Consider the following 26,284-nt stretch of genomic DNA (forward strand, 5'->3'; position numbering starts at 1 on the left):
ACCCTGCACGCTGGAGGAAGCAGGATGGGGGGTGGGGGTGGGGGTGGGGCTGGAGGGGGATGCACCCTCCCGGGGCCGCGGGTCCAGCAGCCCCCCCCCCCCGCCCTGCTCCCTCCGGGTACCCGACTCCCCCCCCCATCCCCGAGTCGGATGGAGCCGGGCGGCTGTGCGCAGGCGCGGCCGCTCCCCGCGGGTCCCCTCCTCTCCCGGGCCGCCCTTTCACCCTGGCAACGGCGACGGCGGCGGCGCGGGCTGGGCGCGGACTGGGCGGGGCGCGCGGGCGGTGCCGGTGCGGTGCGGGCCGGGCTGCGGCGGCGGCGGCTAGCGGGGCTCGGGCGCTCGGAGCTCGGCGGCATCGCGGCGTGGGGTGCGGCCCGCGGACTCAGCCTCGGGCCATGGACTCCCAGAAAGTGAGCTGCGGGCGCCGGGGGCGAGGGTGGGGGGCGTGCGGCGCGCCCGGGCCAGGATGGGGGTGGGCGTGGCGCCTCGGCTGGACCCGGCGGTGGGCTCGCGGGGAGCCCCCCGGGGCTGGATCGGGCTGCAGCGGCGGAGCGCGAGGCCCCCTCGGCCCTGGCCCCGCGGCTGCGGGGACCGCGCCCGGTGGGTGACCCAGGCTGGCCTCTGCCCGACACTTGGACCCAGGCCCTGGCCCCAGCGGGAGGAGGAGGGAGCCGGGCCCGGGTTTTGACCATCTCTTCTAGGCAGCAGCGCTCTAGGCCCCCCCGCCCCCGCTTTTGATTCAGCAGCCCCCCTCCCAGTGCTGGCGAGGGATTACCAGTGAATGGGGATCCCGAGGCACCGGGGGTCTCCCCGCTGCAGCCCCAGCCGGTGCTCTGAAAGTGGACCCAGCCTTGTGCACAATGCACGCTCCTCTAGGTCGGGAACCAGCTGACCTTAGTGGCTCCCACCCAGCCAGATGTCTTTCCCCCCCCCCCTTCCCGCTCTCCCTGCACCGCAGCCCACCTCCTGCACCGTTCCGTCGTTTCTAAGCTAAGCTGGTCTGAATGTTCGGAGTGGGTTGAATAGAAAAAAAAAAAGCCAGAGTGAGGCAGGACAGCGATCCCACCCGCTGACCACGGTGGGGCCCGGGAGGGGGTAGCTCGTCCGTTACTTTAGCGCGTTTTCCTGGCATGCTTTGCTTTGTAGGAACGGAGCAAGTTCAGGAAGGCTTTAGAGAGCTGGCCGGTTGGTTGGGTGGGGGCCAGAAAAAACCCCGACAAAATTAGAGCACATCGCCACTGCTTTGAATATGATTAGAAGCGAGTTCTTCACGTGCAGTTATGATCCCTGTACAGAAATCAGCCACCCTGTTTCTTTGTTAGATTATAGTTTAATTGCACTGTAGGTCCATCCCGGGAAGGAAAAACAAGTGTCATTAATAATGTAGTAGGGAGAAACAAGGGCATGTGCACCGAGCAATTCTTTTCTATAATTAGATAGAAAGCCCTGGAAGGACTTACTGGAACAATGTGATCTTTAATTTTGTCTGAATTCACCTCCGGGAGGAAGCACAGGGGGCCCGAGAGAGTAGTGTAAAGGCTGGTTACGCTTTGATCATTAGGATATTTAACAAAGTGCATGTGATTGCATCATAGGTATGCTATATCTTGAAACCCAGTTGAGTGTATTCAAGTTTTACTTTCATAACTACTAGTAGAACGTGTTTAAAAATGATCGTGTGTGTTTTGGACTTGCATGTGATGTTCAGAACAAACTTTGTGATAATGTTTTGCTGCTTACTTAACATGCGAGATGGGAGTCACGTGAAAGCTGAATGGAAATTTATTCAGGGCAAAAGGAAAAGTAAAGCTTTGAGGTCTACAGGACTTGGGTTCTCTGGTGCTATTTACTGGCTTTGGGGTATGGGACTGTCACTTATCTGGTTAACATGTTTCCTCATCTTGTTTGTTTGTTTGTTTGTTTGTTTTGGGTCACACCTGGCAATGCACAGGGCTTATTCCTGGCTCATGCACTCAGGAATTACTCCTGGTGGTGCTCGGGGGACCATATAGGGTGCTGGGAATCGGACCAGGTTGGCTGCATGCAAGGCAAACACCCCACCCACTGTGCTATTGCTCTAGCTCATGTTTCCTCATCTTTGTAGTATTTTATGGGATCATTGTGAAAATTGGGTAAAATAATTCATCTGTAAGTGTTTTAAAAGTTTTCAGGAATAAAGTGCTGTAAAATATAACTTAAGGGGTTGGGAATCGCTCAAGGTACTAGAGTGCATGCTTTGTGTGCAGACAGTCAGGGTTCAAGCCCCAACACTACAAATGGTCCCCTGAGTATCACCAGGTGTAGCCAAGAAAATATATATATATATATTTATATATGTATATATGTGTGTGTTTTTGTGTAACACATATATATGTATTTTAATGTGAATGAAGTTATTTTTGTCAGGGCATGCATTATCTCTTCAAAGGGGATTCAGGAGTTGGAGCTTGTGACTTAGACTTATGCAAAGTCATACTATTACCCTTAAAGTAAAAGACTTAAACTTACTATTTCATTCCAGTATTTGAGTATCTATAGGTACCATGTCCAGCTTCCCCAGACCTAGCAAATAATCAATTTCCTCCACCCCCATTTAGTGTATCAAATCTGTGATAACTTTATACATTAATTTATTAATATTCATGCTCAGTGTTTTTGATGGTACTAAATATTTCTAACAAAAAAATCTTTGTTAAATTGCTAAAATCTAGTTTCTGGTGTTAATGTCTTTAACCTATTTAGTGTTCCAAGTTTGAGCATCCTTTTCTCACTAATTACTGCAGAGACAGTGATAGATGTCAACCAATACATTAAACTGGATGTTACTCTTTGAAAGATTGAATAGCAGTCTACTGTCATAATTTTTTATTTTCTGTTAAAGAATTTAACAATAAAAATAGTAACAGGGATGTACTTTAGTGAGTGCAAGGAAAAGTGTTTAAGGGTGAAAATGACTTACATGTTAGTAAGGTAATGGGATTTAGGCTTTACATTATTAAGAGGATGGCTTTGGGACCTGTGACCTGTTTATGAGCTGTGTGAACTTGGGTAGTTTGCCACGTGTCTCTGTTTCCTCATCTGTAAAGTAGAGATAGCATTTGAACTTAGCTCAAAGTGTTATTGTGAGGATCTTGATAATTAAAAAAAAATCATTAGGCCTAGGAGGGATGGTACAGAGGATAAAGCACTAGTCTTGTATGCAGGGCTGTCCTGGGTTCCATCTCCAGTACCCCTGAACCAGCACAGAACCAGGAGTAAGCCCTGAGCATAGCTAGTGGTGCCCCCCTCCAAACAAAAAAATATTTTTAGTCTAATCACTGTGAATTACAGAGCCACAAAGATATTCACGATTGAGTTCTAGGCATACCGCTTTCCAACACCAGTCCCTTCACCAGTGCCCACAGTTTCCCTCTCCACCCAAACCTTGCCTCTGGGGCAGGCACTTTTCCCTTCCCCCATTGTCCTAGGGTTTCCTTCCCTAACTTATCCCCCCTTCACCCCATCTCAGTGGAAAGCTTCCTATTGAAGACCAGTGTTCCTGCTCTTCATTTCTGTTGCCTTTGGGCATTTGCTAGTCCCCTAGGAAATTTCTTTAAGTTCCACATGTGAGAGAGATCATTCTGAGTCTGTCCCTCTCCCTCTCACTGACGTCACTCAACATGATACTCTACAGGTCCATCCTCTTAGCAGCAAATTGCATGACTTCATCTTTCCTTCTGGCCGAACAGATTCCGTTTAATTCCATTGAATTTTTAAAAAATTTTTTAAAAATCACTTAATGCTTAGCACACTTGATCCTGTTTTGCTGTTTTATATGACTGTTATCAGTTTCATAATAACTTGGGGATAATTTGTATATCTACTTAAAAATGATTTACCGTTGGTTTACCATGCTATAGAATCTCAGTTGTCTAGTTTATGCTTCTTTTTATATCTGCTCAACACAGCCACCCCCAGAATTCCAATGTCCTCTTGTCCCCAATGATCCCTAACCCACTTCTCCCTCTTTTCCTTCCTTTTGGTAAATAACATAATTTCACCGAGTCTTGGAGTGTCTAATTATTCTTATACTCTGATTTCAGTACAACCATTTTTAAACCTTTGTCTTTGGTTTCAAGAGTAAATTTCTGTCTTTATGCCTGTAATGAAGTATTTCAAATGGTGTTGCCAAAGAATTTTTAAATCCTAATTGAAAACTGCTTGTAAGATCTGACTCAGCAATTTGACAATTGTGATTGAATTAGTAACTGGACAGTCTTAAAGAAGCTTGACGGTGGCCAGCCAGCAAATGGACTAGCTTGACCAGCTGCTTTTTTGTCTGTGAAAATAGCTTGGACTTCAGTGTTTGTGTTAGCAACAGATGCTCTGTTTGAGTTGCGGAAGAAAACATAATTGCCTTGGGTCTGTAAGGCATACTGTTGGATACAGAAGACCAGTGTTACCTCCCAGAAATAAACAAGGATTTTGTTTATATGGAGTTTCTGGGACACTTTTGTGAACAGGATGTGTTATGGATAGGTGGCTTGCTTTGACACTCAAACCTTTTGATTATACCTTTAAGTGGTTTTGAGATAAAATCCCAAAGGTTTCCTTATCCGATAAAATGTGTATGTTCAAAGAGAACATTGAAGCAAATCAGTCATTTGCACCTTTCGGGAATCTTGTCACGTGGAATTTGATAGTTTACCTTTTGGTATGGGGGATCACTTGCTTTCATGGTGGTTGCTGTTTCTAGGAAAGATTATGCTTTTGGATGAGGATAATAGAGATGAGGAAAGGACAAGGGGTCCCAGAGGAAGGATGTCACCAGGAGCTTACATTGTCTATTGTTACTTTTTCCTTGAGTATTCTTTTTACTTTGAAAGGGATAGTGGTAGATGAGGTTTGACTTACAAGACTAGACAAACCTATATTGTGAGGATTGAACTGTGTAGGAAAAGGCTTTTTTTTTTTTTAACGTTTTACGGTGCCAATGGTCAATTCCAAGGCCTTACACATTCAAGGCTTGTGCCCTTGAATGTGTAAGTTCAGTCAGTTCCCAGGCCCAGTAGGAGGAGTTCTAAAATATGACAAGTGTGGCCAATAGCATAATCTCTATTGAGTTGCCCTGTTCCTATTTCCTTATTCCTTATTTCCTCCTCTTTCATGGCATTTGCTGTCCATTGCATATATTGTACCCTGGTAGTTCGAAGACCTCCACCATATTATTATCATTCACAGGCCAGTTCAAAGTACATGGGGTCTTTTGTTTTGGTTTGGGGGTTACAGCGTGCTTGGAGCCTACTCTGGATTCAGTGCTTGAGGGACCATCTGTGCCAGGGACTGACCTCTGTGCTCCAGCTCGCCAGCTGGCTTGTTCATTCTTAGAACATTTCTCTTTCGTGGGACTTGAGAGATAGTACAGCAGGTAGGGCGTTTGCCTTGCACGTGACTGAACCAAGTTTGATCCCCAGCAGTTCAGGGACCTTTCAAAGACCCACGTGGTTCCCCAGCCCCACCAGGCGTGAGCCAGGAGTAACTCCTGAGTATTCATTGCTGCGTGCGGCTCAAAAAACAAGCCAAACCAACCAAACAGAAAGTGATTCTGTGTTGTATTTTAGCCAAGGCTCGGAAGTTCCTCCCCAGTTAGTGATTGGAGTAGAACCTTTTTATTTATTTAATTATTTATTTTATTGAATCGCCATGAAGTAGAGCATTAGAAAATTGTTCATGATTGAGTTTCAGTCATCCAGTGTTCCAATACCCATCTCTCCATGGAGTCGTTCTTGGGATGTGGCCTTCCATCAGTCACGTTGACAGTACCATTCAGCTGCCTTTCGCCATACTGTTTCCTTTGGCTGGCTGCTGTGTGATAGACCCTCCATGCGACAGCAGAACTCCCAGTCAACTCAGAGTACAGGCTTGGGGGCCAGGATGCAGTCTAGCAGTTAAGGCTTGCCTAACATGCACTTGACCCGACCTGGTTCAGTTCCTGTTACCACATGTTCCCTCCGCACCGCTGGGTGCAGCCCTGGGGGATCTCAGCTCCGGTTTGTTCCTGGTACCCGCAGCACTGCAAGGCTCAAGCTCAAGTGTCACGGGCCCTTGCACTGTTCTGAAGGACTGATGGGCCAAGCTGAACATTACGTACATGAACTATGGAGCATTCTGTCTTCAAGGAACGAGATGATGTTCACAGGAATTACATTGTCAGTCTTTATAGACATTTTTTTTCCTAGCCAATTTCTTGGGGATTATGGTATTTTTACAGTCCTAGCTAATTTATAGAGAATATCATTCCCCCAAAGCTTTAACACCTTAGATGGTAGTTTCTTTCCAAAATTGTTATTATTAATCCTCCTTAGTCAATACAAATTGAGAAGGATCACTTTTTATTTTCTAGTAATAGCAGGATTGTGAATGAATTAAAGAGTCATGTTAAAAATAAGACTAACTCTGTTCCGAGGATATTATATCTTGAAGGGTTTAGGACATTATACAAAAGACTACGTTACCCTGATGATTCTTTGAGTTGGAATATTTTCTTAGCTCTCCTCAGGTAAGGCCTTGTCTTTGTCAGATGCTACCCTTAGCATGGATGTTTGTACTCAATGATCCCCAGAAATTTTTTTCTAACTCCAAACAGGGAATCATGTAAGTTTTCCTCACTTGATTAAGGGTATTCGAGGGATCCCAAAGGAATGTTGCTTATGCATTACATTTTCTCTTGAGATGTAATATTGTATTACTTCCTTTCTGTTTTTGTATCTGCTATTTATATAAATAAAATTGAGAAATTAGTGAAATCCTATAAAGGAACTTGGTTATAACATTGTAACTTACCTCCAGGTAATTTTAGAATCTAGTATGTTATAAGCACATACAGAAATTTTCTTATTTCAAGAACGTAAGTTTAAAAAACTTTAAAATAGTTCATTCTTAACTGAACATTAATCAAATAAATATGGAATGTCTGCATTATTCACAGTCTTAGAAATATATCGACTGTTTGGACGATACAGCTTCATAGCCATTAAGACTGGTTTTCTGGTTTAGTACTTTGAGTTGAGATGTGTTGTGAGTGTAAAACACTTTGAAGGTTCACTACCAGCAAGGAAAGAGGGAAGGAAGAGAATGAAGAAAGGAAAAATTTAACAATTGTTACCTATTGAAATGAAAATATTTTGGGTACATTGAACTAAATAAAATGCTAAAATTAATTTTACCTATTGTTTTAATTTTTTTATTTGAAACACCCTGATTTACATTACGGCTAATGGTAGGGTTTCATATGTACAATGTTCCAACGCCACACCCTCCACCAGAATGTCCGCTTCCCTCATCATTGTCTCAGGTTCCCACTCCTGCACTCAGTAAACCCAGCTCTGTAAACCAGTTCTCAGATTCCAGAGTCTTTAACCATTTTTTCTCCCATTCTGTTTCTCTTTAATGGCTTGTTCCTTTCATAGAGTAAGATCTACAGAAGACACTGCAACTCCTTTTCTGATAGAATATTGCCATTTCTACCTCGAAGTTCGCTAGCTGTGCTTGGCAGTGATGAAGACAATTGTGTGCTTCACAGTGGACACAAAATTGAAGCTTTTGTAGGACAGAATTCTGTCCTATAAAAATGCCATCCGTCTTGTATGTCACTCAGCAGTCTTAATAGGGCTGGGTTGTGATTTAGCAGTAGAGCACAGGCATTATTGGGAGCCTTGGGGTTTCATTCTCTAGCATGAAAATGTCTCAGCAAACTCAAATTTTTAGGCTGTATAATTCTGTGGTAGGGTTTACCCTTGGATAGGCACATTGATTAGATTTAAAAGCAGTATTCTACTAAAGTGGTTAAGTGCATGAGCCTTGGAAACAGTAATTTTTACCTTGCAGTGCCATTTTGATTGTGTGTTTGAATCTCCATTGTCTCATTCGTACAAATGAATGTAACCCTGCCAGTAAGAGGGATAAAAGGGAAGACATATTACAGTCCATTAACCAAAAAGAGCCCAATCTTAACTGAAGTTTTCTCCACACACTGTGCATTGTGCAGAACCTTTTCAACTACTGCATTGTGTTACTTTAAAATACATGCAGAATCTATCTCGAAGGAGTTATTGGAACACTCGAAGGCAGTGCTTTTTAAAGCCTTTTTATACTTGGGACAGTAATGGTCCCTGGATTAGTCGCTGAAAACCTTGGCTCTGTGTCCTCTGCCTGCTTTTTTTTCACATCTTTGCTTTTTATTGGAGGAGGGGTGGGTCACACCAGGCAATGCTCAGGGGTTACTCCTGGTTCTACACTCAGGAATTATTCCTGGGATGTATGAATTATTCCTCAGGATCTATGGGATGCTGGGGATTGAACCTGGGTCTACAGCATGCAAGGCAAATGCCCTCCCCATTGTGCTGTTGCTCCGGTCCTCCAAGTCTCTGGACTACCACACTCACCCTCCAGCTGGGCCCATCCCTCCCCAAGCCAGCACTCCACCCTGCCCTTTGGCCTGTAGTCTGTTACTTCATCCACTTGTTTGTTTGGCCTCCCAGGCACTGCTCAGGTTGTGGTGTCCCACTGCAAATGCAAGGGCCGGAGTATTCAATGCTGTCATTGGAGCCCTCCTGGGCTGCATCTCATGATGCTGGAGGAGGCGACCTTTTGCCGGGAATCAGGCCTGGGTTGTGCATGCTCACCTTGAACCCTAACCACGATACTAACTCCCTGCTTCTAGCCTTTGAATTCAGATCTTGGCGCGCTCATTTCTGGGAGGAATACTGACAGGTTATATTAACCAACTCTTGGTATCATTATCTTTTTTTTCCAACACAACTATTTACTATAAGCGATAGCACAGTGGTAGGGTGTTTGCCTTGCACGTGGCCAACACGGCTGACCCGAGTTCGATTCCTCCAACCCTCTCGGCCAGCCCGGCAAGCTACCGAGAGTATCTCACCCGCACGGCAAAGCCTGGCAAGCTACTCATTATGTATTCGATATGCCAAACACAGTAACAAGTCTCACAATGTTACTGGACCCGCTAGAGCAAATCGATGAACACCGGGAGGACAGTGACAGTTTTAGTAAAATACCCCTAGTGGTGGGGAGGAGAGGAAATGGTACAGAGAGGAAAGTGAATACAGCAGAGCTATAAGCAATCAAGGATGGTCTGATACTTACTTCCAGGGATTGTTGAAAGAATTAAATGGGAACTCTTATAATTATTTTTAATTTTTCTAATGCTATAGTACTTATATAAAATTTATAAAAAGTTACCCATTAATTTTCAACCAGAGCCACTGAAATATGGCTTTCTATTGATATTCTATTTTGACTGAACATTCTTCCTTCAAATTGTTTGGGGAAGTTATTAAAATATTTGCATTTATAGATGCTTACCAGAAACAAGAATTGTGCCTATCAGAAAATTATGAAATATGAAGTGAAAAGTATTTTTATTTGAGAGATGAGGATATTATTTATGGTAATTACTTGCCTTGCATGTATGAGGTCCTGGGTTCAATATTTGCTACCACCAAGAAGAAAAACAAAAAAACAAAAACAAAACAAAACCCCAGGGGCTGGAGTGATAGCACAGCAGGGTAGGGCGTTTGCCTTGCATGCGGCCGACCCAGGTTCTATTCCCAGCATCCCATATGGTCCCCTGAGCACCGCCAGGGATATTTCCTGAGTTCAGAGCCAGGAGTGACCCCTGTGCATCACTGGGTGTGACCCAAAAAGCAAATAAATAAGTAAAACAAAACAAAAAAACCCAAATCACCCCAATCCCCAAGGATTTGTATTTTTCCTTTTTTTGGTGTGTGTGTGGAGCCATGTTTGGGGGTCACATCATGAGTGTTAAAGGCTTTTCCTGGCTCTGTGCACAGGATTGACCTCTAGTGCCCTAGTGTTGCTCAGGGGACTATCTGCAGTGCGGGAATTGCACTGGGGGCTGCTTCATGCAAGGTGAGCACCTCACCCTCTGTGCTGTCTCTCTGGCCCCTGCATTTCATTTTGACTGAGGAAACAAGTAATTTGTTTGGCTTTTACTATTACAGCCCATGAAGAGTTGTTGAATAACTTGCACCTGTACTGTCCAGTATGACCAAACTTGGCAACATGTGCCTATGCATGGATATATTTAGAAAAAATTCTTAATAAATTTAATTTCTTATTTGCTCTGCTACATTTCAGCAGGTCATTAGCTTCATGAAGCTGATGATTACTATATTGGCAACACATATGTAGGACCTTTTCATCATAGCAGAAAATTTATTGGACAGCACTGCTGAACTAGGGAGTATGGAAAAATTAAATAACCGAGTATTTTGTGATTTTGGGGGGAGGGGTTATTACTCAAAGTGCTTGGGGTTTATTCCTGATTTTCTGTGTTCAGGGTCACTCCTGGTGGTACTTGGAACTATGTGCTATGCTGGGGATCAAATTGGCATAAGCCTTATGCAAAGCAAGCATCTTAATTCCTATTCTGCCTGACCCTTTTAACCAAGTGTTTTTTGTTAATTGTTGTGGTGTCTTTTAGTGTGGTACGGAGGGGCTGTGGTGGTGTGGGGCCATGCAATACCAGTAATCAAATGCAGGGCCTCAAGCATGTAATGCATTTTATTCCATCACTTGAGTCACATACCCAGTCCTATAATTGTGTTTTTAGTAGGAAGTATTATCAAGGATTGAGGATATTTAATACTAAGATTATTTATTTTGGTCCTATAGCATATGAAAACAGTGTAAATGTAATTTAACAGTGAATAATACTCTTATTTCTAAATTAAAAAATTTTTATAACTCAAAAATTATGTTATATCTTAGTGTTTCTGTGTTTTTATTCCTCACACCCTGATATATTGGGCTGGAGCGATAGCACAGTGGGCAGGGTGTTGGCCTTGCACACGCCGACCCAGGTTCGATTTCTCTGCCCTTCTCGGAGAGCCCGGCAAGCTACCGAGAGTATCCCGCCCGCATGACAAAGCCTGGCAAGCTACCCGTGATGTATTCAATATGCCAAAAACAGTAACAAGTCTCACAATGGAGACGTTACTGGGCCTGCTCGAGAAAATTGATGAACAATGGGAGGACAGTGACAGTGACAGTGACCCTGATATATCAGAAATTTCCATTTGTCTTTATAATTTTTCTTTTTTTCTCTTTTTTTTTGCTTTTTGGGTCACACCCAGTGATGCACAGGGGTTACTCCTATTTCATGTACTCAGGAATTATTCTTGGCAGTACTCGGGGGACCATATGGGATGCTGGGAATCGAACCTGGGTCAGTTGTGTGCAAGACAACCGCTCTACCCGCTGTGCTATCTCTCCAGCCCATTGTCTTTATAATTTTTAAGGAGGTATTTCTGTCTCTTTGGCATGGCCTTGTGGCCTTAATACTGTTGAGATTCAGAGTACAGCAGGATGGGCACTTGCTTTGCACACAGCTGACCTGAGTTCAATATTTGGCACCCCATGTGGTCCACTGAGTACATCAGGAGTGATCCATAAGCACTGAGTCAGGAGTAAGTCCTGAACACTAAGAGGTGTGGCCCGACGGCCCCCCATTTACTATTGAGCTAAATTAATATCAGTCACCTTTAATATAATGAAAGGAATGATGCTGATTAAGCTGTATACTGGGAATAAAAGGTATTAACACAGTACAAAATCATGTCCATTTTTTGTAATTACAGGCTTTGGGAATTTTAACAGTGAGAATATTTGCACTTTATTTACATTGCTTTATGTTATTATTTAATGTACTCATTTAAAAGTGTATAGAGACTTATTGTTAATAATACTTTTATTTCTCTTTAATAAGGTATCATTATCATTATGTTACTTTTTTTTTTTTAATCCTAGGAAGCTCTGCAAAGGATAATTTCAACTCTGGCAAATAAAAATGATGAAATTCAGAACTTTATTGATACACTAAATCAAACACTACACGGGGTACAGGTATGAATCTTTCATTAAAAAGTTTGTGTAAACATGTCAATGAATGATTATCAGGTTCTATCAGAAGTAAGTATAGACTCGAGACTCAAGGGACGATAAACTATTGGAGTTGTGAAAGCAAGGTTTTAAAATGTCAGATAAGCAAATTCCCCATGGCCTCCATAAAAATATAAAGGGGAAAAGAAAATTCAGAAAAAAATAATTGCTTTGAACTCTTGTTGTGCTCACTATTCAACCATATCTGTTTGCAATTTTCCTTTTTGATTCCATAAGAGCAAATGATATCTTTTCTAAATTATTGGGAACAAAGCATTCTTCTTTGGTAAAAGGTGGAAGGAAAGGTAGTAGGAAGTCTCTTTGTAGAAATAGATTAAAGTAACACATAAAGGTTCGTTATGTTGCTGAGAGGGCTGGTGCTCAGTCTTTGCCTGTAGGAGAGCTAGTTGTTTTTTTGTTTTGTTTTGTTTTTTTGGCTCACACCTGGTGATGCTCAGGGGTTACTCCTGTCTCTGTAATCAGGAATTACTCCTGGCAGTTTTGGGGGTGTCTCTGTACTCAGGAATTACTCCTGGCAGTTTTGGGGGGACCAGTATGGGATGCTGGGGATCAAATCTGGGCTGGCCATGTGCAAGGCAAACACCTTACCTGCTGTACTATCACTCCGGCCCCAGTTTTGATGGTCTCTGGAGAACTGCTGGGAGTGACTCCCAAGTGTTCTGCGAGTAGACCCCGAGCACCACCAGATATCATCCAAAAGACCAAAAGTAAATACAGTAACTCCTTAAGGTTAAAGGAATGGATAGAGAGAAGGACAAGAACTACTTAAGGAAATGGTCCCAAGTTTGGGCAGACCCCTTCATAGGTTAATTACATGCTGATTTTGGAAGGAATGGTCAAGTAATCCAGTGACATTTTCCCATTAGTGTGCCTTCATGAGTACGAGAGTCATTTCTTCTGAAACAAGCACAGGAAATTTGTAGGGCACTTGGAGACAGTGCTCAGGAGTCACTCCTAGCTCTATGCTTGGGGTCGCTTGTTTGGGGGACCAGTCTGTGTTGGTGCTCAAACCCAGGGATTCCACATGCGGAGCAGCTCACCTCTTTGATCTGTTTCTCAGGCCTCAGCTTATTTTCATCTGGGTACTTGCCTGGTCCTTGGCGGTTGACTTTTACCTTTTTCTCCTTTATGTCTGAATTTTTAAAAAATTGCTGTTGATTTATGATCTTTCCTACTCTAACGGTTTGTTGTAAAATTTGATGGACCCACTTCATTATTATCACTTTTCACTTAAGCGGAGCTAGTGTTTCCAAAATGCTTGATCTGTTGACAAGAGATTCATCAAATGGTTATAAGGAGAAACAGAGATAGTTCAAGTGGCTGGAGCACATGCCGTGCGTGCAGGGGGCCTGTATTCGCTCCCTGGCATCGCACCATCCTCTCGAACTATTAAGAGTCCCCACCCCACCTTGATCTGGGCAAACTCCCTGTGCACGGCTTGGTGTCACCCCCAAACAAACTAACAAACACACACACAAACAGTGTTACTCCATTTCTCTCGTTAGCAAAGTAGTAGAACTCTAGCTTCGAATCCAAGAAAAGAGAATTAAGCTGCAACCTAGATTGAGGGAATGAGAGGTCTAGGTAATGATGAAAGGCTGGAAAGAGTATAATGGTTAAGGTCTTGTGTGTGTCTCACCCTCTTTCAGTTTTCGATTCCATCCTCAGTGGTGCATACGGTCCGCTGAGCATCACAAAGCATGATTCCTGAGCACCCAAGCAAACCCTTCTCCTCCACCCCCTAACAGCCAAGAAAAAGAGTATGTCTGTTGTATTGCAAACCATGGTGCATAAAAGGAAAAGGAGACAGAGATCAAGGAGGAAAGTGCCTCCCATAGAGAGAGGCTGGTGTTAGGGGATGGGGGTTTGGGGAATGGTGGTGGGGAGACGGGCGACATTGGTGGTGGGAAATGTACACTGGTGGAGGGATGGGTGCTGGGTCATTGTATGACTGAGACCCAATTATGAACAGCTTTGTAATGGTCTGTCTCATGAATATCCAATTTAAAAAATTTAAAAAAAAGTAATGTAGAGTTTATGCCCAGTTCAATCAGCTTAATCAATGGCTGAATAAATAGCAGTACTCCTACATTAAATAAAAAAAGTAAGAAGAAGAAGAATATGTCTGTTACTGAAGGGGGAAAGTACAGCATGGTTTCTTTTTTACAGATGAATAATCCGAGGTCCAGGCTTGAAATGGCTTGTCCTAAGTCATACTGTTCTGAGTGGTTCATCCCATATTTAATTTAAGTCTTATGCCTACCAGTCCCCAAACATATTATATTCCTTATTCCACAGCACGTTCTTTCCAGCATAAAGTAACGAGTAAAATGTTCAATGCCACTTTAGGAGTCAGACTCCAATGAGATGATGGCTAGTTGTAAACATTATAACAAAGGTTTTTGACTGTGATTAAAGTAGATTGTATAGATGAATTCTCCCTTGTAATGCCAATCTCCTTCTCTTAATTGAATGAGTTATCTGAGGTGAATATGCCTTCAGATATAATTTCTTGGGCTTGTGAAGTAACAAAGGGATTAAGGCACTTCTTTGCAATCATCAGACCCCAGTTTGAATTCCTGGTACCACATATGGTCCCCTGAGCCTCTCCAAAAGTGATCCCTGAACACAGGCAGGATTTAGCCCTGAACACCACTGACTGTGACCTCCCCCCCCCCCCCCCACACACACAAAGATAAAATTTTTTCTTTCTCAGAGTTGTTGGAAATGTGAATTTGATTAATGAATTTGCAGTTCAGTTTATTGAAATAGTGTCTTGCTTAGTGTGGCATTAGGAAGTCCACAGAATAGAAATGCTTTATTGCTTCTGTTGCTAGTAGCTTGGCTATGTGGCAACGAACAAGTCACTTCTGATGTTTTAGTAAAATTTAGGAGTTAAAGTACGAATTCTAGTCACTACCTTATTTCTGTTGACCCTTTCAGCAATAAAAGTAAACATTTGACAAATACCTTAGGATTCAGTGAAGAATTGCTTAAGTAATTTGAAGTTTACTCACACACACACCCATACACACACACCCCACATATCTATAATGTAAACACAGTGCTTTAGAGAAACAAAAAGATTTTAAAATTTTAATACAAGTCTAGCCTCATACTCATATGACCAAGTTGTCGCAGAGAGGTATAGAATCAAAGTCTTTATTTCTTCAGATGCCTCACCAGTGATTCCAATGCACAACAGAGGTTGAGAAACACTGGTTTGGGGTCTGCCTTCGAGTCTGAAAAAAAGTCACGTCGAAGTAGGCAGTCCTTAAACAACCTTTCACATTGTCCTGTGCAACAAGTGTCAGAGTGAAGTATGAGCTGGTCTATAAAAAGGCTGCTCCACTCAGCACAGCTGATGTCAGACTGTCAGCATTGGCAGCCAGTGTTTTCAATTTGCCTGCCAAATATTAGAATTTTGTTTTTATTTTAGATTGAGACGGTTTATAATATGAATGTATATTTTGGAAAGTATATGTTTTGTGCTTTATCTGTTTGACAGCTGAGTAAAGTAATTGTGTTATTTTGTTTACTAAACAGGAAAATTCAGCTAACATACTTTCAGAATTAGATGAAGAATTTGATAGTTTATACTCTGTATTGGATGAAGTGAAAGAAGGCATGATTAACAGTATCAAGCAGGAACAATCTCGTAAATCACACGAGTTACAGGTGAGATGCAATCCATTTAAATAATGGATTTAAATTCATGTTTATGATGCTCAGTTCACAGTGCTCAATTTATTAAATTCGTAACGCTCAATGTATTGAAAACAAAAATCAGCAAATGTTTGTGTAAAGCTAAACTTTACACATATACTGTGATGAAAACTTCTTTGGTAACTATTACCCTTCCTTAATCATTTTTTAAATGTATATGTGACTAGTTAACTCTCTTGACATTATTGTATAGCAGATTGCTACAACTTCTTCCATCTTGCAAAACAAGCTCTGGTTCTAGCAAACAAATCCCTGTTTGTGTCTCTTCCCATTGCATGGTTTTTGCTCACTTTAGAGCAGGTGCCATAATGTTCTGTTGCATGGGAATGCCAGATTTTATCTATCTACTCATCTGTCTCTGGACTTTCAAGTTATTTTCACCTTTTTGCTTGAGTTCACCTTTCTGCTGTTGTGAATGACGCTGCAATGAACATGGTGGGCCACTGTTTTGAAATGCAGTTTTCAGTTCTTTTGGATCTATATCCACAAGTGGGAGGGTAATTTTATGTTCAGTGTTTGAAGGAACTTTTATTTTTATTTATTTATATATATATATTTTGTTCTAATTTTAGTATGTGCTACCAAAGCGAGCACATTTTTAAAAAAATTTTTATTAGTGAAACACCATGAGGTACAGTTGTAGACTTACAAATTTTTGTCCTTGGGTTTCAGTTATACACGGATTGAGTACCGATCCCTCCACCAGCGCCCATTCTTCACCACCAATGATCCCAGTATCCCTCCCACCCCCCCCATCCCCCCCATCCTACCCTGCCTCTGTGATAGGTCATTCCCTTTTGTTCTCTCTCTCTCTCTCTTATTCGGTGCTGTGGTTTGCAAAATAATGAAGGAACTTTTATAGTGCTTGCCATAGCTGCCGCAACATTCATTGTCCGGCTAGCAGAATACAATGTTTAAAATTTCTCGGGGGTATGGTGCCACCAGCAGGTCAATCTGTCCTGTGAGGTGAATGCATCAGCAGCCTGATGGCGCTGTCAGACTTTCAGATACCCCCAAATTGCTGCTGTGCCTTTGGCCAGACCCCAAAAACTTGGGGCAAAATTTACCAAGAAAGTAAACGGCCAAAAGTTAGGTATGTGGGAGACACACCCACAAACCACCTCCGGCTCAGCTATGTAATTGGAGGCATGGCCTCTCTGGTTCCTGATCAAACTGCTTAACGGCCATGATCCCAGAGACTCAGAAACGAATCTCGGAACCCAACGGCTTTTGGCAGAAATGCGTCCTTTTCCTCAAGTAGGTTACTGGCGCTGGGCCACTCCAGGTGGGAATTGGTTTCGTGCCTTGACCTGTTCCCCCTGGTGGCCTGGTGGCCACCATCATCCAGAGGCCACTGGACAGTCAGGTTTGGGCCCACAGTGACGAGACACCCGGGGCTTCACGGATGGGGGTGGAGTCAGCCCTTTCCTCCCACCCCAACAAGACCCTGAGTCACCACCCGCTAATGGCCTCTCTGGCTCCTGATCAAGCTGCTTAATGGCCATGATCCCAGAGACTCAGGAACAAATCTCGGAAGCCAGCAGGTTTTGGCAGAAATCCCTCCAGATTTAAGTGTTAAAATTTCGGAATTTCAAAATCGCATGGCCACTACTTCAGCCATGCGACATTATATGTTATTCATAACCAGCAGTAGAAAACAAATTGTCTACTGTTGCCTTTTCAGCAGATCTGAGTGTTGCGGTAAAATCCCAAATAATAATGGTGGGTCTGGTGTCAAAATACTGAATGTAATCAAAGTAAAGAGAGAATAATGTGGAAATCATCTGCCCCACAGGTAGGGGGAGGGTGTGGGACGGGGGCATGGGGGGGGGTGGAAATGGGCACTGGTGAATATACGGGTGTTTCATTATATGACCGAGACTTAAACCCAAAAGCTTTGTAACTGCTCTCACGGTGATTCAATGAATAAAATTATTTAAAAAAAAAAGTAGTAAGGTGAAGTTAATGTCCAATTCAATCAGCTAATCAGTGGCTGAATAAATAGCAGTACTACTACATTAAAAAAAAAAAAGGAATGTTTAAAATTTCTCCTTATCTTGACTCAGCTTGGGAGACCATATGGGATGCTGGGAATCGAACCCGGGTCGGCCTTCGCGTTGAAGGCAAACGCCCTACCCGCTGTACTATCCTGCCCATACGGCAAAGCCTGGCAAGCTACCCGTGATGTATTCAATATGCCAAACACAGTAACAGCAGGTCTCACAATGGAGACATTACTGGACCTGCTTGAGCGAAATTGATGAACAGTGGGAGGACAGTGACAGTGACAGTGACAGTGACTTGACTCAGCATTCATTGATTCTTTATGTTACATTACACTATTATTTTATAACTGACGCATAACATCATGCTAGTTTCAGAGCATGATGATTCAGTATTACATACAGAAAAATGATCATCATAATAATATCACCACCAAAAGCACCATAGGTGCTTTTTTTTTTTCCTTTGGGTAAGGAGGTTGGGCCACACCTGGTGGTGCTCAGGGCATTCTGCTGACTCTTTGCTCAGGGCAAACTCCAGGTGGTGCTTGGGGCCACCAAACCAGGGTCATATCAAACCAAGGCCAGCCATGTGTAAGGCAGATTCCTTACTCGCTTTCTTGTCTCCAGTCCTAATAATTATTATTATTTTGAGGGGGCTCACACCCAGCAGTGCTCAGGACTTACACTTGAATCTCAGTACTTAGGAACCTCCTGGCCTGCCATGTAGAGTGATGGGGAATAGAATCCAGTTTGGCCACCTTGCAAGACCTGCTGACCCCGATTTTTTTTTTCTTTTGGGGTCATACCTGGCAATGCTCAGGGGTTACTCCTGGCTCTGCACTCAGGAATTACTCCTGGTGGTGCTTGGGGGACCATATGGGATGCTGGGGATAGAACCTGGGTCTGCCTTGTGCAAAGCAAACACTCTACCTGCTGTATTATCACTTAGGCCCCCAAGAATTATTTTTTTTAAAATAGTTTTGTAGCTGGGTAAACATGGTAATGCTAGCGTGAACATTTATGCATTGGTGGACAAAGTTACTGTACTTTCACTGCTACTAGGTGCCCGAGACCCTCCATGACTCCGACAGACACGGCTCTTGTGTGATTCGGGCATGGTGACAGCTAGGATGTTAGCAACATTTCTCTTCCTGCGTCGTTACAGTAGAGCTTCATTTTTCCTTCTTCATTGTATATTCTTTTATTCTTCATAATTTATTAAAGAAAAATATTTGTTCCTTTTCCCCTTCCCTTTGTTGTCACGACCTGGGGTTACATGACCCCAGACTCCTTGTGATGCTCCACAGAAGTGGCACACTTGGTGGCCGTTCTTGCATGAAAGGTTACACCAGGAGCTGAACACACCACTAATTAACAATTCCATCGCGACAACAACTATAGCCGTTGTTTCTCTCCGTGCTCTTTGAAATCTAGACACTTATATTTGTGATTCCCATTTTATGTGATATTGAAATTAATAAATGAGCATTTATAGTAGTAGGTATAGCTTGAGTAATGTGTTGACTATCCTTGTAACTTGATTCATAATCAGCCTAGTTTTAACTGTTTAGTCTTCATTATCAAAGGTATTATCTGCAAATGGAATATTTTGATTGAGGCTATTGAGAGATTTCTGATGGTCTTGGTTGATGGGGATGTTTTGGCCTCACTTATCTATAACTTCTTTTTTTTTGGAATGAAGAGTATATCTATATGTGCAGTCATTTTAAGCAAGGTTTTAAAAAGTATTAGGTACAGTATATGAAAATGTAATTTGTTACATGCGTGACTAGCATTTACTTTGCTTCCATCGCTTTCCAAATTTTAACAATTTCATTGTCTCTATTATTGAAGTCAACTATAATAATATATCTAAGATTCTAATGGTGATAGGATATTTTATTAATTTTTTTTAGAATCAACTTGGTCAATGCAGTAATGCTCTGGAGAACTCTGAAGAACTACTAGAATTTGCAACACGGTCATTAGGTATCAAGGAGCCTGAAGAATTTTCAAAGGTACAAGAATACCAATCAAAAAAATCTAAAGTAATTCAGTTAAAAAGAAAAGTTTTTCTGTGGAAAAAATGTGTATTTTGAATTGGTGTTTTCCCTTTTGATTTTGGACTTTTTATAGACATTTCTATCACTAAAAGAGACTTGGAATTTCTTGACAATTAAAATGCCGGCTGCTCATTTAGTTCAAAGCAGACATATAGTATGGTCTTTCAAGGCCACAAACGAATTAATCAGTTTTACTGTTCAGTTTAGATTTTCTTTGTTACATTCATATTGATTATCCATAAGGCATTTATGTATGTTCCTTATGTACTGTCCGTATGGTACTGAATCATATCTTTGTTACAACTATTTCTAAACTAAGGAAATAAAATTTAAAATGCTATTAATCTTCCAACAAATCAAATTTTGTAGTACTTTCTATGAGCTGACTGGGAAAACATCATTTAATGCATAAGAGCACTTTAACAAAGTGAACTTTGTTGATAAATTTTTATTAAGTATCCTATTTATCTTAGAAAATTTACTATTAAAATATGAAATTTGGATTTTTAAAGGTATGTTTTGTATAAAAATATGAAGAAAAAAGCAAGAAGATGGCTAGTGCTTTAGCTTTTATCCAGGTGTTTCAGGGATTAATTCATTAATAATATTATCCGTATATAGATAGCAAAATATATACTGTGTGTAATATTCTGATTTTTGAGTTTGATGCTGTTTGTTTGATACTTGTTACAGCAGCATATTGAGATGCACCTGTGTTAGAATGGTGGCTTCATAATCCATTTGTGTCCACCTGGTATTTCCATCTTATCATTTGTTTGTGAATTTAATGGTAAAAAAACTTCTTTGAGAAAGTAACGTATGCTAATTTAAATCTCTGCAATTAGAAACTGAAGCCCAAGCGTTGATTCCTGGAGCTAGAGAACTAGATGAAAGTCTGGAGTGCACACCCGCTAGCACTCGGGATCCAAGTTCTACCCCAGTACCCTAGCGCTTCCCTTGCCCTGTTGGGAGGCTGCTTCCTACCCTAAAGAAAGCAAGAAATGGATTCTTATTAAGAATGAGCTACAGCAAGTTCGCTGTTAGCTGTGAACAGATTAATTGTTGATATTCACCTCCAAATTCAACCCTTCCTCCAGGGTTGTAGAAAAGTTCATCTGCCTGTGCACTAGGTAGAAGTTTTATGAAGGAATTAGAAGGAAAATGTATCACACTTTAAAGTACTTTAAAAGTGTGTTCACCAGAGACAGGGGGGATGGGGGGGTGGGGGCGGGAGGGATATTATCCATGGTGGTGGAAAATGGGCACTGGTGGAGGGATGGGTATCTGATCATTGTATAATTGAAACCAAAGCACAAAAAATTGTAAATCTACAACTTTAAAAAAAATAAAATAAAATAAAGGGGGAAAAAAAAAGAAAAATAAATAAATAAATTATAAAAAAAATTAAAAAATAAATAAAATATGATTTAAAGTTCAGGAAAAAAAAAAGTGTGTTCACCTCTTCAGAGGGCATTTATATGCTGAATTCAAGTATATGGAACATAGCCAGAACTCTGCAGAAAGCAAATGTTGAATGATTACCCTAGAATTCATAGGCAGGGGATGGTGGGTATATCATTTATTCATGATTCTTTCTCAGGATCTCTTGACTCTTAATCTGTAGTACTGCTACATTTTCCGTTCTTTTTCTCTATCAACAGATGTTCATCTAGTGGAATAGGGACAGCTGTGAATGACAGGCATAGTCTTGGTAACAAGAATTAACAGCTGATGGTCTCATAGTGAAGAAGACAGGAAAATTGTCAAATGTGACTATTAGTACATGAGGTCTTTGAATAATACCCTTTCATTAAAATGTCAATGAGAAAATAGAAATGACTAGCCTGGACCACTGGGTGAAGTTTGCTGTTTTCCCCACATCTGTGTGGATTTCCTTGGGATTTCTTGCACCCCAAAGATGTGCACCTTAGGTTCATTGGTGTGCTAACCTGTCTGAGTCTGGATTGTTCTGAGTGTACACTGAGAAATGAAAGGGTCCCTATCCAGCTTTGGTTTCCTACTTTCTTCCCTGAGCTACTGGGATAGACACCAGCTGCCCTTGACCTTAAACAAGAGTCAGCCCATTAAAAAAAAATTAATGAATGAATTAAAATTATTTCTTTTTTTGTTTGTTTGTTTTTTGGGTCACACCCACAATGCTCAGGGGTTCCTCCTGGCTCTTCACTCAGGAATTACTCCTGGTGGTGCTTGAGGAACCATTTGGAATGCTGGAGAATGGACCTGGGTTGGCCTTGTGCAAGGCAAATGCCCTCCCTGTTCTTCTATCGCTCTGGTCCCAAATTATTTCTTTCCCAAATTATTTCCCAAATTATTCCATTTCTTTACCTTAGAAATGGCATGAGCACTTTTTTTTTCTTTTTGGGTCACACCCAGTGATGCGCAGGGGTTACTTCTGACTCAGGAATTCAGGAATTACTCCTGGTGGTGCTCAGGGGACCATATGGGATACTGGGAATTAAACCCAGGTTGGCTGAGTGCAAGGCCAACACCGTACCCCGCTGTGCTATGGCTCCACCCCCCTAGTGCTATTTTTTGTGGCCAGGAACTTAACCCCTTATATTACTTAACCTACAGTAAAATTATTTTCATTTCACTGAAAGTTGCAGTTCCAGGAATTGATTGTTAAGTAATGACTCACTCTTCAAAAGAGGATAATTGATAAAAGTTTGTTTCTCCAGATTGCTCTGTTCTCAAAGCCCTTCTTTCCTCTTCACCTTAAAGTTTACCATTCTGTCTCCTTTGTTCTTTCCAGATTTGTACCTGCTTATTGTAAATTGTAAGGGTTTTGATAAAATAAATCACATGGTAGCTTAATTGTTTTCTAAATGTTCCACTTTGCTTTTTATAGTTTTGTCTGCCAACATTTTACAGTACGCTAAACAGCTTAAACCATTTTGAGATATGTGAATTTGTCATTGTTTCATATCCGAAAATTTGAGTTTATTTTTCAAGAAATAAAGGACTCACTGAGGGCCAGGGGAAAAAAGTCAAAAATCTATAATGCACGTTTTGCATTCGGGACCCCTGGATTTAGCCCCTGGTACCTTGTGACCATGTGGTTCTCCATGCCCTAATGAGAGTGACCACTGAGTGAGCACCCAGGTGGGAATGATTCCTGGGTATTAGTTGGTGTAGCCTCTCTGCAAAATAATAATAATAATAATAATTAAATGAGAACTTCTTCCAACTATTTTCTTAGTCTATATAGTATTCAGATGATTGTTTCCAAGTCAAAATTTTGATTCACTTTCCTAAGTAACTGCATGAATTATACTTGCTTCAAATATCTCAAAAAACCATTCTGGTACATTAAATTTTAACTCAGAAGTTCTAAAGTGATAGTACACTATGTAGGGCACACTTGTCTTGCATGACACTGACACCCAGGTTCAATCGGCATCTTATATAGTCCCCTGAACACCACCAGAAGTAATTCCTGAGTGCAGAGCCAGGAGTAACCCATGAACACTGCTGGGTGTGGCCCCCAAACAAACAAAGTTCTAAAGTATGTTTATTCTGGCAAAGGTGCACACACACGAAATGACACCTTTCATACATAAGTAATATTAGAAATAAAATTAAATCATTGTTGTCATTTATTTTTTATTTTTTAAAAAAATTTTGTGAAGCAAAATAGTTTTTCATTTTAGGAAATTTAGAAAGATAAGTGGGAAGATAACACTGGCTTGAAATGACCAGTGTTTTTATTTATTTTTTGAGAATCATACTGTCAGTTTATTTTTTCCCACTCTCTATTGAGGTGTACTGTATCATTATGCTACTTTTATAAAACAGCATAGAAGTGACCAGTACTGATGCTGGAGAGATAGCAGCGGAGGTCAGGCACGTGCCTTGAACATGACTGACCCTGGTTTAATCCCTTGCACCATATGTGGTCTCCTGAGTACCAAAAAGCAGTAAGAAAACAAAGCAAAACAACCAACAAGAGTCAAGTCCAAAGTAAGAGTAATATCAGAACTGAAGGAGAAAGGCAACTGAAGTATTGTCACATACTTCTAGTTACTGTTCAGCTAACTTTGATAAATATTAATATATGCTAAATTTTATGTTAACATGGTGGTAGAGTGTCTGCAAAATAGGTACATTGTATGTATTGTATGCTTGCTAGGGAAAAATATTTTGTTAGATATATTGTTTGTAAATGCAAAGGGAATGATAGGTTTTATGTGCAGTATCCTTCATTTTTATGACTGTACAGCAACAAGTGATAGCTATACCTCCTTCTTAAATTCCTCCAGTACCCATCCCTCTAAAAATATTATGTAGAGTAGGTTTAAAAAGGTAGTTTCTGTAAAGCCACTTGAGAGAAAGACTCCATTGTCAGAAGTATTTCTCTAGTTTCTCCTTGTCTGTATTTTTGCTATTGTGACTTCATTCTTTGGGTAAAGGATTGTTGAATTGCAGCTGAGTTTGAAATGTTAGGAGGCAAGTCCTCAGAATTCAAAGAACTTGCCCAAGGAAGGCATATAGAGAAAACTTACAACAATCAGTGTGGAACAGTGAAAAAGATCTCTGAAGAAAAAATTGGAGCGCATATTTGAAATGTATACGAAAAACTATCAGAATGCATAGAAATGTGTGCACAATAAAGGAGATATATTGTTTTAGTTGGAGAGTGTCAGACTGAAAGTGCAGGTGTATTTTGATTATCTTAAGGTAAGAACAAATGTAGTCATTTGCAATTAGTTTGAAGTATTAAATATTCTTTTAAGGTGATTGATTTGAAGTCTGAATTTTTCTACTATAGTTCTAACATCACGTGCAATCTGGTGCAAATTGTACATTTCCTGTAATATATTTTGGTGAATATGAACTAATCGATTCCATGGTTTATGTCCTAACTTATCTTGCATGTCACTGCCATTGAAACTTGCATGAAAAGCACTAACTGCCTTCTTTCTCTTCTCCCTGATTTGCTCCAAGGCTGCCAGACAGATCAAGGATAGGTATGGTATAAAACCTACATTTTTATTTAAGTATCAATATCAAAGTCAGAAATGAAATTCAAGACCAATTTCTTGCTAGCATTTATTTGGTTTAAATAAAAATGCCTAATGCCTAAATATAAAAAAAGAAAAAATCTTCCATTATATATTTTCTGGAGTAAACATTAATCAACAAGATTTTTTAAAAAAAAACAGTTTCAGACAATTATGGACTTCTAAAAGAATTTCATTTCTGGTATAACATAGTTAGCATTAGTACAGTCTCTAGTTATGCTAATGGTGGGGAACCATTTATAATCAAAGATATTTTAATTAATTAAAAATTTATTTATTTTGTTCTTAAATATGAGAAGTATACCTTGTTTTTTGAGACATCACGGCATTTCAACAGTCCGCGGGAGTTAAAGCTCTCCTACTTTATTGCTGTTTAACACCTTCATTTTCTCATTTCATTCTGTTCCTGGTTTCATCTCTATTTCTAATGCCATTACTACTTAGTTTATGAGAAGAGAAAATTGAAAATGTTAAAAAAAAGTATTTGATTTGGAAAATATTTCTTATTGGTGCAATTAAGATTAAGAAATGGAGCTTAGGTCTTGTAATAGGCACAACAGAAGGCTAAAATAGCTGCTGATATTTGGATTGAGTTAATAGTAAAGGGTTGACTTTGATCTCCCTGGCGTTAGCGTTGCAGATAGTGAAATCATCGATGAAGGTTTCTTTCTTTGAGCACTGTGAGACTCTCTTGAAAGAAACAGGTCTTCAGATCATAATTCTGAATCCTAGGTTAAATCATTTTTCAGTAATTCACAATGTTGCTCATGAAACAGGCCATTTATCTGTTGTTAAATGAGGGGCAGACTTGGATTCTGTGTTTCTCTCGTGGCCTTTTATTTCACTAGAGAGAAGATTCATATGATAGTCATAGCATTCTTATCTCAAACATTAATTTTTATATTTTTGGTATATTTCTTTAGTTTAGGACTTTATCTTCAATAGACTAGCCCCCATGTCAGGGTCTGGTTGAAGATAAAAATCATTTATGTTAATCTTGAATGTGAAAAGGAGATTATGAGAGTTCAAGGTGAAAATGTTAGCTATACTGGGTAGGTACCCTAGCTAAATTATTCTTTTAAGTCATCGACTTTGCTGAATATCTACTCTGGTCCTTGATTTTCTGCAGTAGAAGGTGCTTCCTAATGAGCCTTTGGGCTGCCCTAAGACTTTGGGAGAGAACTTGCACATTTTTTTTTAACTCAATCTTCTCACTGGAGTCATTAGAGTTCTGTGCTTCCCAGAATCCTGTTCTTATCCCTGACTTTTTTCTCTTTGCTCAGATTTATTTTTCAGAATTTAATTTTTGATCAGTTTTCCTGGCAATATATTCTTCACTGAAACTTGACTTTTTTACTGCTGCTTCTAAGCAAGCTCTTGAATTGACATCAGTTTTACATGGGTAATTTGTAATTAGTGGATGTCCCCTTCCTGCCAGTCCTACACTTAAAAAAATTTTTTT

At 40.8% G+C, this 26,284-nt stretch overlaps 1 protein-coding gene across 3 annotated transcripts in view; it reads left to right on the top strand.

The window, feature by feature from the left end:
* Nucleotides 1-291: 291 nt before the first annotated feature.
* FSD1L (fibronectin type III and SPRY domain containing 1 like) overlaps nt 292-26,284 on the top strand; it is a 55,949-nt gene continuing 29,956 nt past the window's right edge. For all 3 annotated transcript variants that reach the window (XM_056117352.1, XM_056117353.1, XM_056117354.1), the window contains exons 1-5: nt 292-410; nt 11,833-11,928; nt 15,532-15,663; nt 19,634-19,735; nt 24,746-24,768. In XM_056117352.1, the coding sequence (XP_055973327.1) occupies nt 396-410; nt 11,833-11,928; nt 15,532-15,663; nt 19,634-19,735; nt 24,746-24,768 (368 nt within the window). In that variant the 5' untranslated portion in view covers nt 292-395. The remainder of the gene's footprint in view (nt 411-11,832; nt 11,929-15,531; nt 15,664-19,633; nt 19,736-24,745; nt 24,769-26,284) is intronic.

This window comes from Sorex fumeus, unplaced genomic scaffold (genome assembly GCF_029834395.1).
Source record: "Sorex fumeus unplaced genomic scaffold, SorFum_2.1 ptg000034l, whole genome shotgun sequence".
NCBI classification, from domain to species: domain Eukaryota; kingdom Metazoa; phylum Chordata; class Mammalia; order Eulipotyphla; family Soricidae; genus Sorex; species Sorex fumeus.